The 13905-nt window shown below is 48.2% G+C and overlaps 1 protein-coding gene across 11 annotated transcripts in view; it reads left to right on the top strand.

Annotated features, from left to right (window-relative positions):
* Positions 1 to 7139, top strand: part of PPP6R3 (protein phosphatase 6 regulatory subunit 3) — a 123243-nt gene extending 116104 nt beyond the window's left edge. For 10 of the 11 annotated variants that reach the window (XM_061161922.1, XM_061161983.1, XM_061161973.1 and 7 more), the window contains 2 exons: positions 1201 to 1320; positions 4958 to 7139. In XM_061161922.1, the coding sequence (XP_061017905.1) occupies positions 1201 to 1320; positions 4958 to 5009 (172 nt within the window). In that variant the 3' untranslated portion in view covers positions 5010 to 7139. Of the gene's footprint in view, positions 1 to 1200; positions 1321 to 3290; positions 3633 to 4957 lie in introns of those variants that run through there. The other variant, XM_061161957.1, reaches the window with a different exon arrangement.
* Positions 7140 to 13905: the final 6766 nt, after the last annotated feature.

The raw sequence follows: 13905 nt of genomic DNA, 5'->3' as shown, positions 1-13905 counted from the left end.
AGGCTCTGGTCTCTGTGAGGTGTGCTCTGGAACGGGAGGTGGGCGCCTCGGGGTGCTGTGCCCCAGTCAGCAGGGTGGACGGAGCTCCCAGCTATGCTAGGACAGTCCTGAGTGCAGGGAGGGTGCAATTCATGGCCATTCATTGGTCTCAGAATCCACATGGGTAAAATGACTGTACGTTTTACAACAATGAAGGTAACAGGCATGGAATACATCAGCATAGCTGCGTTGGGCAGGGAGTGGAGAGTAGGGATGAATTAGGAGGAGGAATGGGCTAGACTTCGGGTCCCTTCCCATAAATGTATTGCCCCGAGCCATCTGAAAACCACTCAGAAGTCATCCTAAAATGAGGTTTCTCACAAGCAGGTGGAAGCTAGGACCCAGCATTAAGGATAGTGGGACCTGCAGCTGCGCTCAGGCTCTGGCCAGCGGTGCCTTGAATTGTGTCACAAAAACGGGAAATCGGACAGAACAGGCCAGAGTCTTTGAGTTTCCAGTCCACAGAGAGTGGAGAGCCAGGAGCATCTGGGGGGAAACCATCCTTTGGCGTTTCATTTCCCCAAGCCCTCTGACCCCTTAAGGCTCGGTTTGCCCCGGTCCTGGCCACTGTTCCTGCTCTCTCCCGCCATGGTTTGTCCTTCTCAGGCCTTGTCAGAGACAGCTCGAGAAGCTGGTCCTGGCTCAGCTGCATGGCCTCCTGCTTCCGGGACCTCAGCCAGCAAGCCGATGGGGTGCTTGGCCCTGGGTGCAAAACCTTTAACTGAAGACTCATTCCTTCAAACAGGTTCATTTGACACCTTCTCCGAGCCTGCAGTTTTGCTTATGTGCAGTCGTGGACATAGTATTCCCCCAAATACCTCATTTTAGGAGTATTCTGAAAGTCTTGTCCATTTCTTTTTCTGTTTTGCACCCTTGGCCTCAGAGTGTTGAGATCCTACCGGTATGTACAGTGCCGCAGGGCCGTTCTTTACCAGACACCAACTGCATCACATCGTCCCTCTCTCGGCTCCCACGTGTGTGGTCCTCCCCTTCCGTGGCCTCCCCGGCGTGTCCGTACCCCTGCGCCCCCTCCCCAAGCATGCTCAGCCCCGGGCTTGGCTCCATGGACACCATGACTTCAGAGCCATCGCATGCGTCCTCATCCTCTGCCCGCTGGTGCCGCCTCGGCCTCTCACACTGCCTGTCGTCCTCTTTATGCAGTGAGGAAGGAAAACTGTCTACCTCTCAAGATGCTGCTTGTAAAGACGTGGAGGAGAGCCCTGAGACGGCGGAGGGCAAGTCTGTGGCCACCCGGCCCCCCAGCAGCAGCCCAGAGCAGAGGTGAGTGCTTGCTTCCTGCCAGCTGGCCTCAGCCGTGCCCCGCTCTGTCTCCTGGGAGCCAAGAGGGGCGCGGGCCTGGGGGCGAGGGGTCATCATAGTTGTCCTCAGGGGATCAGTGACTGCTTAGCATGGCAGTGTCCCTCAGCTCTGGATGGCAGCCAGATGACTGAGCTGAGAACTTACACGTCACAGTTCGCCTCCTAGCCCAGAAGCTGAAAACTGCTTCTTGGAGGTAGTGCCACTGGTTCTCTGAGAAGTTGTTGGGATGGAAGGGTCTCTCGTGCTGGCATGCCCCCTCCTGTTTTTCTTGAAGGGGCCCCAAGTTGGGGCTGATCCTCAGCCCCTCCAGGATTGGGTTGCCTCTTTACTGCAGTCCCCCAGTTACCAAGACAAGCGGCTCCTGTGCCCACTGGTGCGGATGTGGCCACGTGACACTCAGGTGGCTTCCCAGGGTGCAGCTCCCTGTGTGTAAGCTCAGGGTTCTCAACTCTGATGGGAGTCCCTCTCTGGTTTTATTTTTGCAAAATATGTATCTTGTCCAGATGAAGTGTGAAGCTCCTACCTGCAGAGTCAAGGGATTTGCAGTATAACACTTTCTCTCTAGTTGCCTGAGCCGGTGGTCTGGAGGGACAGGCCAAGCCCCAGCCCCCACCCGTCCCCGAGGGCCACCGTAGGCCTCACAAGCCAGGACAGCCTCCTGCTGCTGCAGAGCTTGCCTTGGACCACACAGACCTCTGCTCAACCCTGCCCAGAGGGAACCTCTTTGATTGAATATATCCAATATATATTGAATATATCCTATATATAATCAAAAATGTATCCTTTTTTGATTGTATATTCCTTCCACGGGGAATAGAGTAACTTTAGGAAGCCTTTTCAGCGAAGTGCTTTCTGCTCACCTGACCCCCCAAAATCCAGGCATTTTAGGGGCAGTATAACCAGTGGTCACAAACGGGGTGCTCTCAGCCCACAGGTCTGTAAACCGCGTAGCAGACCGGCTTTTCTTCCTCGTGGAAATTGCAGCTAGAATGAGGGCTTTGCTTTTGTCATTAGTGACTTTGTGTAAACTGAATCAGTTATAAGAACTACTTGTGCCTGTTGGCTCTAGTGGAGGATTTGGGAGAAAGAGTCCAGGGACCCTCTAGCTTTGGGGGTCCAGCCAGAGCTGTGCTGCTCAGGGTCTAGGTAAGTCATTTTTTCGCCTGGGGTTTTTCCTTTGTTTTTCCAGAGGTCCTCTGTCGATCTGACTTCTAATCAGTTATCATCATCTCCGTACTGTCTGCCTGTAAATTTCCTTTATGTTGTGCCCAGCCTACAAGCTAGCTAACCTGCCTACTCTGGAGTCGTGGCCCCCGGGTCTGCTTTCTCTGATGTGAGTGGTGCAGGCCTGTGGGAGCAGTTACTGGGCTCTCTGGAGTGCAGGGGTGCCTGCCCCAGGGGAAACCCGCATGTTCTTCTCCGAGCCTGGAAACATCTCCCAACCTGCAGGCCTCCGGTGCTGGAGGAGCAGGTGGGGAGAGCCAGCAGGAGGAGAGGGAGGGGGCGTCACACATTGGAGCGCAGCAGCCCCTGGTTTGGTCCTGGTGATAGACCCACAGATAACATGGGGGCATGAAGACTGCGTGCTGCCTGGTGAAGGACTGGAAGGGGCGCTCTGGGAGGCGGATGCCTGCCCACAGGGACAGAGGCAGGCCTGCTGATGCGGCCTGCCACATTCCGAGAGCAGCGTATGTGAAGTGGTGCCGAAGATGGAGGTAGCTCTTTGGGACTTCATGTGCAGTCTTACCCTTGGGGGTCCATCTACTAGATACGAGGCTGTAGGTACACTGTTGGTGTCTGTTGCCACAAAATGTTATCTTTCAGTGTTGATCGAGTGTGTGTGTTATCTGCCATTAGTGTGCAAAATAGGCATTTTGCATACATTGTAGACCTACTAATCTCTGTGGGGACTTACTGTCCCCCTTTTACAGGGGGAAAAAATAAACTGAGAGAGGTTGAGAAGTTTACTGAAGATCACACAGTTCGCGGGTGGTGAAGGCAGGCCCTGTGTCTGTGGCGAAAGGAAGACAGCGTCAGGCGTGGGTCAAGTCTGCCGTGTGTGTGGAGCTGACCTCACGGAGGTCTGTTGGGATTGGCACGGGCTGAAGCAGCGGACGCTGGGTCGGGAGTCCTTGTGCTGCCTGCTGTCATTGCTGTCTCCTTTCCTGGGTCTACTTTGTAAGATTTTGGAAGCACCATGAAGAATGTCTTACATGCTCCAGTTGTGGTTTTGGCAGGAAGGTCCTGGGTACCCTATCATCACACACAGACACACACACACACACACAGACACACACACACACACAGACACACACACACACACACACACACACACACACACACACCAGTTTGGCAGGAAGGTCCTGGGTACCCTATCATCACACACACACACACACACACACACACACACACACACACACACACACACCAGTTTGGCAGGAAGGTCCTGGGTACCCTATCATCACACACACACACACACACACACACACACACACACACACACACACACACCAGTTTGGCAGGAAGGTCCTGGGTACCCTATCATCACACACACACACACACACACACACACACACACACACACACACACACACACACCAGTTTGGCAGGAAGGTCCTGGGTACCCTATCATCACACACACACACACACACACACACACACACACACACACACACACACACACACACACACACCAGTTTGGCAGGAAGGTCCTGGGTACCCTATCATCACACACACACACACACACACACACACACACACACACACACACACCAGTTTGGCAGGAAGGTCCTGGGTACCCTATCATCACACACACACACACACACACACCAGTTTGGCAGGAAGGTCCTGGGTACCCTATCATCACACACACACACACACACACACACACACACACACACACACACACACACACCAGTTTGGCAGGAAGGTCCTGGGTACCCTATCATCACACACACACACACACACACACACACACACACACACCAGTTTGGCAGGAAGGTCCTGGGTACCCTATCATCACACACACACACACACACACACACACACACACACACACACACACACACCAGTGTTACCCCGACCTTAGCTTCATGGGAGCACGTGTTACAGGGCACACCTGTGTTCTCAAAGTTGGTCCTTTTACAGTCTGTTTCCTCCCCCGCTCCACCTCTTCTCTGAGTCGCAGAATCCTACTCTTCCAAGTGAAATTTCACGTGAATGCCAGTGTATGGGACATGAAAAGCTGTGCTGAAGGAGGGGTGATCAGATGGCTCCTGAAGGCTCAGGGAACAGGGGCTGCAGACCCTTGGCCCTTCCATCCCTGTGCTTCCCGCAGTGAGCTGGGGGTGGTCTCCCAGCACCTGCTGCTCTGTGGCCCTTGTCGACCCCAGCTAGCTGAAGCTTAGAACTGTGCAGTTAAAGTTTCTGGAGCTTTAGGCACGTTCACTTAAGAAGCGTGTCATGGGGTGACTCCTGAGTGCAGGCTTTGTGCTGGGCCCATGAACAGCCTTCAGATGAACGTCGTCCACCCCCTCCTGGGGGCGGCACGCCGTTGGGTCTCTCTGGGAGTCCTGAGGCAGTCTCTCGCCCCCTGCAGGACCGAGCAGCCGAACGTGCCGGGCGACGCGGCGGTCAATGGCCCCGTATGATGAGGAGCCCCGTGCTGCTGACCGAGGGCTGCGGGCGCTGTGCGGGCGGGGCTCCGGGCTGCGTGGGGGGCCCGCCGAGCCGCCGCCCTCACTCTGCAAGGGATCAGGACCAGCAAGCTTTCTGTCCTAGTCTAAGACGCTGTACAGAGAAACCCAGAAGTGTACAAATGTTGCACATTGACAAATACCAAGAATTTTTGCGTATGTTTATATTGTATTGTTCTAAATAATGGGTAGCCTGTGAAATAAGATCTTGCCACCCATGTAATAATAGTAGTAATACTATAGTTAAAATGGCTGTAAGAATAGTTTTATAAAAGTGAATACACAGATCTATTGTATTTGAAACATAACTATTTGACAATTATTAGTGTGACCAAAGTATTAGGCAGTTTTCATACATTTTTCACCTTGTACAAAATTCTGAATTCATTTTTCTTCCAGGTTGACAAGGAGTTGTAGGATTGAAATGCCCTCTAAGTGTTATTTTGGTTGTTCTAACTTACAAAAGTGATTTTGAATAAGAAATATTTGGTGTTCTTTTTATAACCAGTTTTTAATTGGTAACTGTTTTCTGTATTGTTTAAAAACGGATCAAAAAATGTAAGTCTATTGGTAGAGATTAAGTATTTATTGCTACAACTTAGTTGATAAATTGTGTTATTGTAAAGCCATATGTTCTGTTAAAGTCTTGTTTGCTTGAACTGTTTATCCTTACAGGTGAAACACTAGAATATTTGGAGTGTACATGGCTTGTGGTTTGGGTTTTTTTTGTTTTATGTTTTGTTTTGGTTGTTCATCTGCCTTTTAACCCATTCACCAAAATTTACCTTGTTAATAACAAGCATCACCAATGAACATTTCAGAGCAATCTGCATATTTAACATACCTGAATCATATTAGGCAAGTCAGTGGAAAAATGCTCGTGCTGCTAAAGAAATTAGAGTGCGTCCATTTTACAGGCTAGTCTTTTTAAACTAGAAATCGGAGTCCAGCACCTCAGCATGTTCATTGTTTTACTGTACCTTGTGAGGTTTTCACTCGTAAATTCTAAACCAGTGTATTTTTTTTAAGAACTGGTTTGTGTACATATATAGTGATTATGGATACTAATTCAATGTAATTTATAATTTTCTATGTCAATATAAAAATACATCACAGCCTTCTCAAACAGCTGAAGCAATATATTGTATATTGCCATATCGTCTGGTGAAAGGGTTAAATTACTTCACCTCTTGCACTTTTAGATGCAAATCAGTTTTTCATTTCTGTAATAGAAAATTATTCACGTATTTTTACATCATTTGTTTTTCCTGACCAGTATTTAAAACCAAAAGGATATTCTGAAAAATGGCCAACGATTTTTTTAGAAATAGCATCCCAAGCAGCGTGCCTAAACATTACATTGCATATGGAAATAAAAAAAATCAAATGTCTAATGCCTTATTTCTGGTTTACTTTTCCACTGTAAATGGTGTGGAGGCCCTTGGTGAGGTTTCTGGAGGCAGACTAGCCCCCAAGGACAATGGGGCCAGCCGCGTGCCCTGGGACAGTCGGTGGGGCTGCCGCGCTGGCCTCTGCACCAACTCAGGGACCCTTTTTGTCGGGAGCTCCTCTCAGAAGACACTGTCCTCGAGCATGCTCCCCTGGACCCTCAGCGCCGCCAGAGGACGGGCCTCTCCTCGCTGGTCTCAAGGGTGCTGACCGACGCGGCCGGACCTCGGGGACTGGTCTGGCCTGGTGGAGAGCTCTGCGGGCACCGCCTGGCTCCGGGGCCGCACGCACAGCCCCGCACCTCGGATCTCCTCGGCCCCTGCGCCCCCCAGGTAACCCGGCACCTTGTTCCTCCCACCTGCTGCTGATGGAAGGGCCCTCGGGGCTTCTCCTGGGGTGGGCTGTGTTCTGCTCGTCTCGCCTGGCAGGGAGGGGACATGGGTGGGCAGTGCAGAGTCTGTTGGGGGGTGGGAGTCTGCCAGCCCCAGGGATTGGAGCGAGTACACGCTCACTGAGTTTCTACTTTAATTTTTGTGGGTTGGCCCTACTGAATGCAAGACTGCAGATGTCTATAATACCAGACCTGTATTTAAAAGAAAAGACAACAAAATAAAGCCTGGTTCTTTGTTTCCAGAAGTCTTCTCTGTACCTTGCTTGGGCTCTAGTAACCAGACAGGGTTTGGGGCTGTGAGAGGACCACCACTGGGTTCTGAGGGGTTAGGCTCCCTTCACAAGATCCTGGGCTGGCGAGAAGGAGCCATGCCGGCTGATGAGCTACACGCGTCCTGCCCCCACGGCGAGGGCAGTCAGTGCCGACGGCGTGAGCGCTGCGTGAGCGCGTGTCTTCCCTGCTGTGTGTGTGTCCTCCGCGTTTAGTGCCTCCCCGATGCCAGGGCTCTGGCATCGAGACCTGCCAGTATCTTGGAGGTGAAATTTCTCAGTTCCACAATGCCGCCGCCACATCACAGCCGCTCGCTTTCCCTTTTTCCCCATCTGTTTGCATGAGAAAGTGTCCCCCTGGTTGTTACCCATCCGCCAGAGCCAGCTGGTCACCAGGCCCCCGCGTTAGTCTGGACATACACCTCTGCGTACCTGGACGCCGCGGCACCCGCCTGGCCTCACTCACAGGCACGCCACCCACACGGGATGGAGAACTTCTCTGTCTCAGGTGCTTTTTTGTCACGTGGGAAAACTCAGCAATGAGTTCATGGGTGTAAAACAGAAAATGTTAGTATGAACTCCTTACTCGCTTCTCCTCCTACTAACGTTACCTGCTGGCCTTTGTAAATCTTGAATTTGAGCTGTTTACAGCCTGCACCTCCGGAGAACTCAGGTGCCTTCACTCCAGTCAGATGGATTTAGTAATCTTTCTCCTTCAGGGTCAGCTACCTCACATACCAGCTCTGGCCCAACACCTTTGTTCAGTTTTATCGGGACAGAGTCACGCCCCTTGTCCACTGTCTGCTGCGCCTGAACCCCGGTGACAGGCCAGGAATTGAGTTGCTTGCCTCACTCCACAGCCAGTGTTCACCCTTTGATTCAGTTTCTTCGTCTGCTTACTGTTCCTGTCCTTATTGATGCCTTTCCTGCTCCGCCCTTCATTTCAGTGGTCAGCGTCTGGGCTTTGCCCTTACCGTCTATACCAGTCTTTCATCACTTACCTAGTGAACAGAACAAAGTGCTGCCTTTGAATTTATTCCAAGATGGGTTATATGTGCTTAAAGACGAGGACCACTCAGCTGACGGAGTTTCATACCACCTGACATAAGATGTTGGGTGGTTCTGTCTTATTTCTCCTGTACAATTCTCTGCTTGTTAACCGAAACGGAGATCTTAACGCACTATTCTAAAAGCTTTATGCGCATTAACTTTCCTTCACGGCAGTTTTACGAGATGGAAGGCTGTCATCATTTCACACATGGATGAGAAGGTCACAGAAGTTAGTTTTGACAAAGGGTGCCCAGCTAGCAAGTGACAAGAGTTGTGAAGATTAACTTTTCAGTATTTAAAGAACAATGCTCAGCATGTAAATGCTCAGCTAATACCAGCTGCCAATACCAGTAACTGTTTGTTACTATAGTACACTCCTAATCAAATCCTTACAGTGTTTATTTTTTCTTACAGTTTGTCAGTTCGGTGCCAGGGTAGAGCAATGAGTGGAGACTATCAAACGGTGAGTGTTTAGTGGCCAGTAGAACAGTAGACATGTTACAGGCGTTGTAGTAGGCAACGCCAGATAGTGAACAAGATAGCTTGGACACAGACCAGTGTGCGTGTGAGAATCGCACGACGGGATTGCAAGAGCAGTGGCTCTTGAGGGGCCGATCCTTACTCCTGGGCCCAACCCCAGCCGGCTGCCCTCGTGGTCATTGGCAGGGTTCTGTCGTTGCAGCAGAGCTCACATGGCCTGCAGACCCCAGCATGCTTATTCTCTGGCCCTTGCAGAGAAAGCTTGCTGGCCCCTGAAATGAATAGAATCCAGGAGTAGACCCACAGGTACATGGTGAGTTAATTTTCAACAACATTGCCAAGGCAATTACACAGGGAAAGGAAAGTCTTTTCAGCCAGCAACTGGTTATCTGTATGGGAAGAAATTAATCTTGGGTCCTGTCAAACACCATGTAAAAAATTAATACAAAATAATTGATGGGGGACTCCCTGGTGATCCAGTAGTTAGGACTTAGTGTTTTCACTGCTGAGGGCCCGGGTTCAATCCCTGGTCAGGGAACTACGAGTCCCCAAGCCATGTGTCACAGCTCCCCCTCCCCCCACCCAGAAAAAAACAGAACAGATGATGGGTCTGAAAACATAAGCATTTACATAAGCTTCTAGAAGAAAACAATGATACTAGCTTTGCAGTGGGCAAAGAATTCTTAGGACACAAATCACAAGGGGAAAGAAATGAGGCTGCCATCAAAATGAAACTTTTCTGCTCTTCAAAATGAACAGGTTAGACTGTGGACAGCCAGGACAAGAGTAACCTCTGTGAGTCTGACAGAGGACTCCCATCCAGAAAATAGAGAAATGCAACTGAAACTGAGGTGAAGTGGAACCAATGGGAAAGAGATGAGCGCATCATCACCAAGGAGTTACACAAGTGACCAATAAGAATATGAGCGGTTGTCGAGTCACTAGGGAATGCAAATTAAATCACAGGTAGTTACCCTTCCCCACCTGGTAGAAGGGCTAAAACTAAGACCAACATTAGCAAATACTGATGAAAATGTGAAGCCAGGAGACTATATGTTCACAAAAGGTATACAAGGATGCTTATTGTCACTTCATTCATAATAACAAGATCGAAAACATGTCCAACAGTGGGAAAACCGGTATGCGGATTATAGTATACAGCTGCTCACAGAGGTCCGTGCAGGTGGGAGGCTGAGGACAGCTGAGGCTGGGTGGGCTCCTGCTGCTGTTTCAGTTGTCCAACTCTGCTGCCTTATGGACTGTAGTCCCTCATGCTCCTGTGTCCATGGGATTCTCCAGGCAAGGATACTGGGGCAGTGGGGGGAGGGTTGCCATGACCTCCTCCAGGGGATCTTCCTGGACAACAGCTGGATGGACTCGCTCGTAAAACAAGTGGGAAAAGGGAGCCGACCTCTGTCTGGTGGAGCAGCGGGAACCTCAGCCTGGATCAGCCTGCCCCGCAGTGGGCAGGGTCCCTACACAGAGCAGGCACCTCAGATATGCAGAGGATACCGCCCTGATGGCAGAAAGCAAAGAGGAACTAAAGAGACTCTTGATGAAGGTTAAAGAGGAGACTGAAAAAACTGGCTTAAAACTCAGTGTTCAAAAAACTAAGATCATGGCATCCGGTTCTATCACTTCATGGCAAATAGATGGGAAAATGATGGAAACTGACAGACTTTATTTTCTTGGGCTCCAAAACCACTGTGGATGGTGACTGCAGCCATGAAATTAAAAGACACTCCTTGGAAGAAAAGCTATGACAAACTAGACAGCATATAAAAAGCAGAGACATCACTTTTCCGACAAGGGTCCACATAGTCAAAACTTTGGTTTTTCCAGTGGTCACATACAGGGGTGAGAGTTGGACTGTAAAGAAGGCTGAGCTCCAAAGAATTGATGTTTTTGAACTGTGGTGCTAGAGAAGACTCTTTGAGAATTCTTGGACTGCAAAGAGATCAAACCAAAGTCAATCCTGAATATTCATTGAAAGGACTGATGCTGAAGCTCCAATACTTCGGCCACCTATGTGTAGAGCCGACTCATTGGAAAAGACCCTGATGTTGGGAAAGATTGAGGGCAGGAGGAGAAGGGGGGCGACAGGATGAGATGGTTGGATGGTATCACCTACTCAATGGACATGAGTTTCAGCAAACTCTGGGAGATGGTGAAGTACAGGGAAGCCTGGTATGCTGCCTATCCATGGGGTCATAAAAAGTTGGACACGACTGAGCAACTAAACAACATAAAGACTAAGGATGTTTAGGAGGCTCAAGGAGAGAAACAAAGATACACAGAATGAAGACCTCCCCACCCAAAGAAACAAAGTTATTGTAAACAAAGTATCAGAAGAAGAGGGGAAAACCAATCAGAACTCTTGTAAATGAAAAATACAGTCAGTAACATTTTTTTAAAAGTCGGTAGGCAAGATCAACTGTGGACATAGGTAGAGAGCTGATGGTTAGAAGATAGTTGTGAGAACTTCGGCCAGAACCTTGCATAAATGATGAGAGAGCTTGCAGGGCTTGGTGGATGGGTTGAGGCTGTAACATGGGCTGAGGAGAGTTGCAGAAGATTGTGGAGAAGCAATATTTGAACAAATACTAGCTGGTCATTTCCCAGAATTAGAAAAGACACAATTCTTAGATTAAAGTTGTATTTGGAATTCTAAGCAGGATAAAGAATAATCCCTTAGCGCTTGCTCAATTGATTTGAAAGAGTATGCATGGGGTATCCTTGAGACAAAATAGCATTTTCTGGAAAGTAAATGAAATTTGTTGGTGTCATTAAAGAACAAATGGATGACCAAAGGAAAACAGGTCTGTGATGATTATATAGTTGTGGGGGCATGGAGGCGGGGGAAGCACACAATAATATACACCAGATGGGATGGACCTTGTTAATAGAATGAAGAATAAAAACCATACGATCTCAACAAATGCATAAAAAAGCATTTGACAGAGTTCAACATCCTTTCGTAATTAAAAAACTCTCAACAAATTGAGTGTAGAAGGAACATACCACAACATTATCAAGACTGTATATGACAAGACAGTGATTCCATTTCCTTCCAGTTGTTATTGTTCAGTCGCCCAGTCATGTCTGACTCTTTGTGACCTCATGGACTGCAGCACGCCAGGTCTCTCTGTCCTTCACCATCTCCTAGAGTCTGCCCAAGCTCATGTCCATTGCATCAGTGATGCCATCCAGCCATCTTATCCTCTGAGGCCCTCTTCTCCTTCTGCCCTCCATCTTTCCCAGCATCAGGGGCTTTTCCAATGAGTCAGCTGTTCACATCAGATGACCAAAATACTGGGGCTTCAGCTTTAGCATCAGTCCTTCCAATGAATATTCAGAGTTGATTTCCCTTAAGATTGACTGGTTTGATACTTCTGATAAATACCCAGAATTGGGATTATTGAATCATATGGTTGTTCTATTTTTAACTTTTTGAGGAAACTGCATCCTGTTTTCCAAAGTGGCTCCACCAATTTCCATTAACAGTGCACAAGGGTTCCCCTTTCTCCACATTTTCACCAACATTTGTTATCTCTTGTTATCATTTGATAATGGCCTTTTTAACGGGTGTGAGGTGATATCTCATTGTAGTTTTGGTTTACATGTCCCTGATGATTATTGATGCTGAGCTCCTTGCCATTTGTATGCCTTTGTGAAAATGTATATTCAGGTTCTTTGCCCACTTTTTAATTGGATTATTTGGGAATTTTGCTGTTGAGTTTATGGGGCTTCCCAGGTGGCACTAGAGGTAAAGAACCCTTCTGGCAGTGCAAGAGATTCAAGTTTGATCCCTGGGTTGGGAAGATCCCCTGGAGAAGGGAATGCAACCCACTCCAGTATTCTTGCCTGGAGAGTCTCATGGACAGAGGAGTCTGGCAGCCTTCTGTCCATGGGGTCGAAAAGAGTCGGACACGACCGACGTGACATAGCCTGCATGCATGCATGTGTGAGTTCCTTATATATTTTGTAGATTAATCCTTTATCAGATATATGGCTTAGAAATATTAATATACTTTTTCTCACTTGTAGGTTGCCTCTTCATTTTGTCACTTGTTTCTTTTGCTGTGCAGAACCTTTTAGTTTGATGTAGTTCTGCTTGTTTACTTTTGCTGTCAAAAAATAGTCATAAAAAATATTTTATGATTTTGGTGTCACATCCAAAAACTTACCAAAACCAGTGTCAAGGAACCTTGTCTCCATGTTTTCTTCTAGGAGTTTTTCTTGTCAGGTCTTCCATTTCAAGTTAACGTTTGCAAGTGGTGGAAGATAGGAGTCCAGCGTCATTATCTGGCACACTTCTATCTTCTTTCATCACCTTGCCTATGTTGTTCGTTTATCTAATGAGCACCCAGTGTTGTTTCTCTGCATGTGGTGTGTTGTTTTTTCTCTCTTGCAACTTTCAAGATGTCCTCTTTGGCTTTTAGCAGTTTGTTTATGACGTGCCAAGGTTTGAGAAACTGGGGGTGATTATTTCTTCAGGTACTTTTTCTGCCTGTCTCTTCCCTTGCATCCCCTCTCTGCTGCTTTCCTCTCCTGGGATTCCAGTTCCTTGTGACTGCTTCATATCCCACAGAGCTCTCCGGCTGTCCTTTGACCCTCGGTCTTTTCCCTCTGTGCTTTTTTGGTTAATTTCTATTGACCTCTCTTCAAGTTCACAAGTTCTTTCTCCCACCATCTCCTTTTGAGTCTATCTAGTGAACTTTTCATTTATGTTATTTTACTTTTGGACTCTAGAATTTTCATTTGATTCTTTTTTGGAGTTCTCTTTTCTCTGTTGAGATCCCCATCTGTGTCCTCATTAAGACCATGTTTTTCTTCAGCTATCTGATCGTTTTAAAACTTAACTCCTTGAACATATTTATAATAGCTGTTTCAAAGCCTGTCTGCTAAAGCTAACCTCTGGGTCCATTTGGGTCCGTTTCTGTTGACTGCCTTCTTCCTGAATATGAATCACAAGCTTCTGTTGCTTCATATGTCTAGTTAGTTTGTGTTGCTAACTGGACAGCATAGGTAGTGTTTTATAGCCACTTTGGAGTCTGTTACGTTCTTCTCAAGATGGTCGGGCGTTAACTGGACAGATCTGAAACTGTAAAGTCTCTCTCCTCCATGGTGTGTAGACGCTGGCATTTCTGTGCAGCCTTTTAGCTTCCAGCTATAGCCTTTGTGGCTTGCCCTCTGCGTCTGCATACTTAAC

The sequence above is a fragment of the Dama dama genome, chromosome 2 (assembly GCF_033118175.1).
Source record: "Dama dama isolate Ldn47 chromosome 2, ASM3311817v1, whole genome shotgun sequence".
In the NCBI taxonomy this organism is placed as follows: domain Eukaryota; kingdom Metazoa; phylum Chordata; class Mammalia; order Artiodactyla; family Cervidae; genus Dama; species Dama dama.
This window is presented reverse-complemented; position numbering and strand designations above follow the sequence as displayed.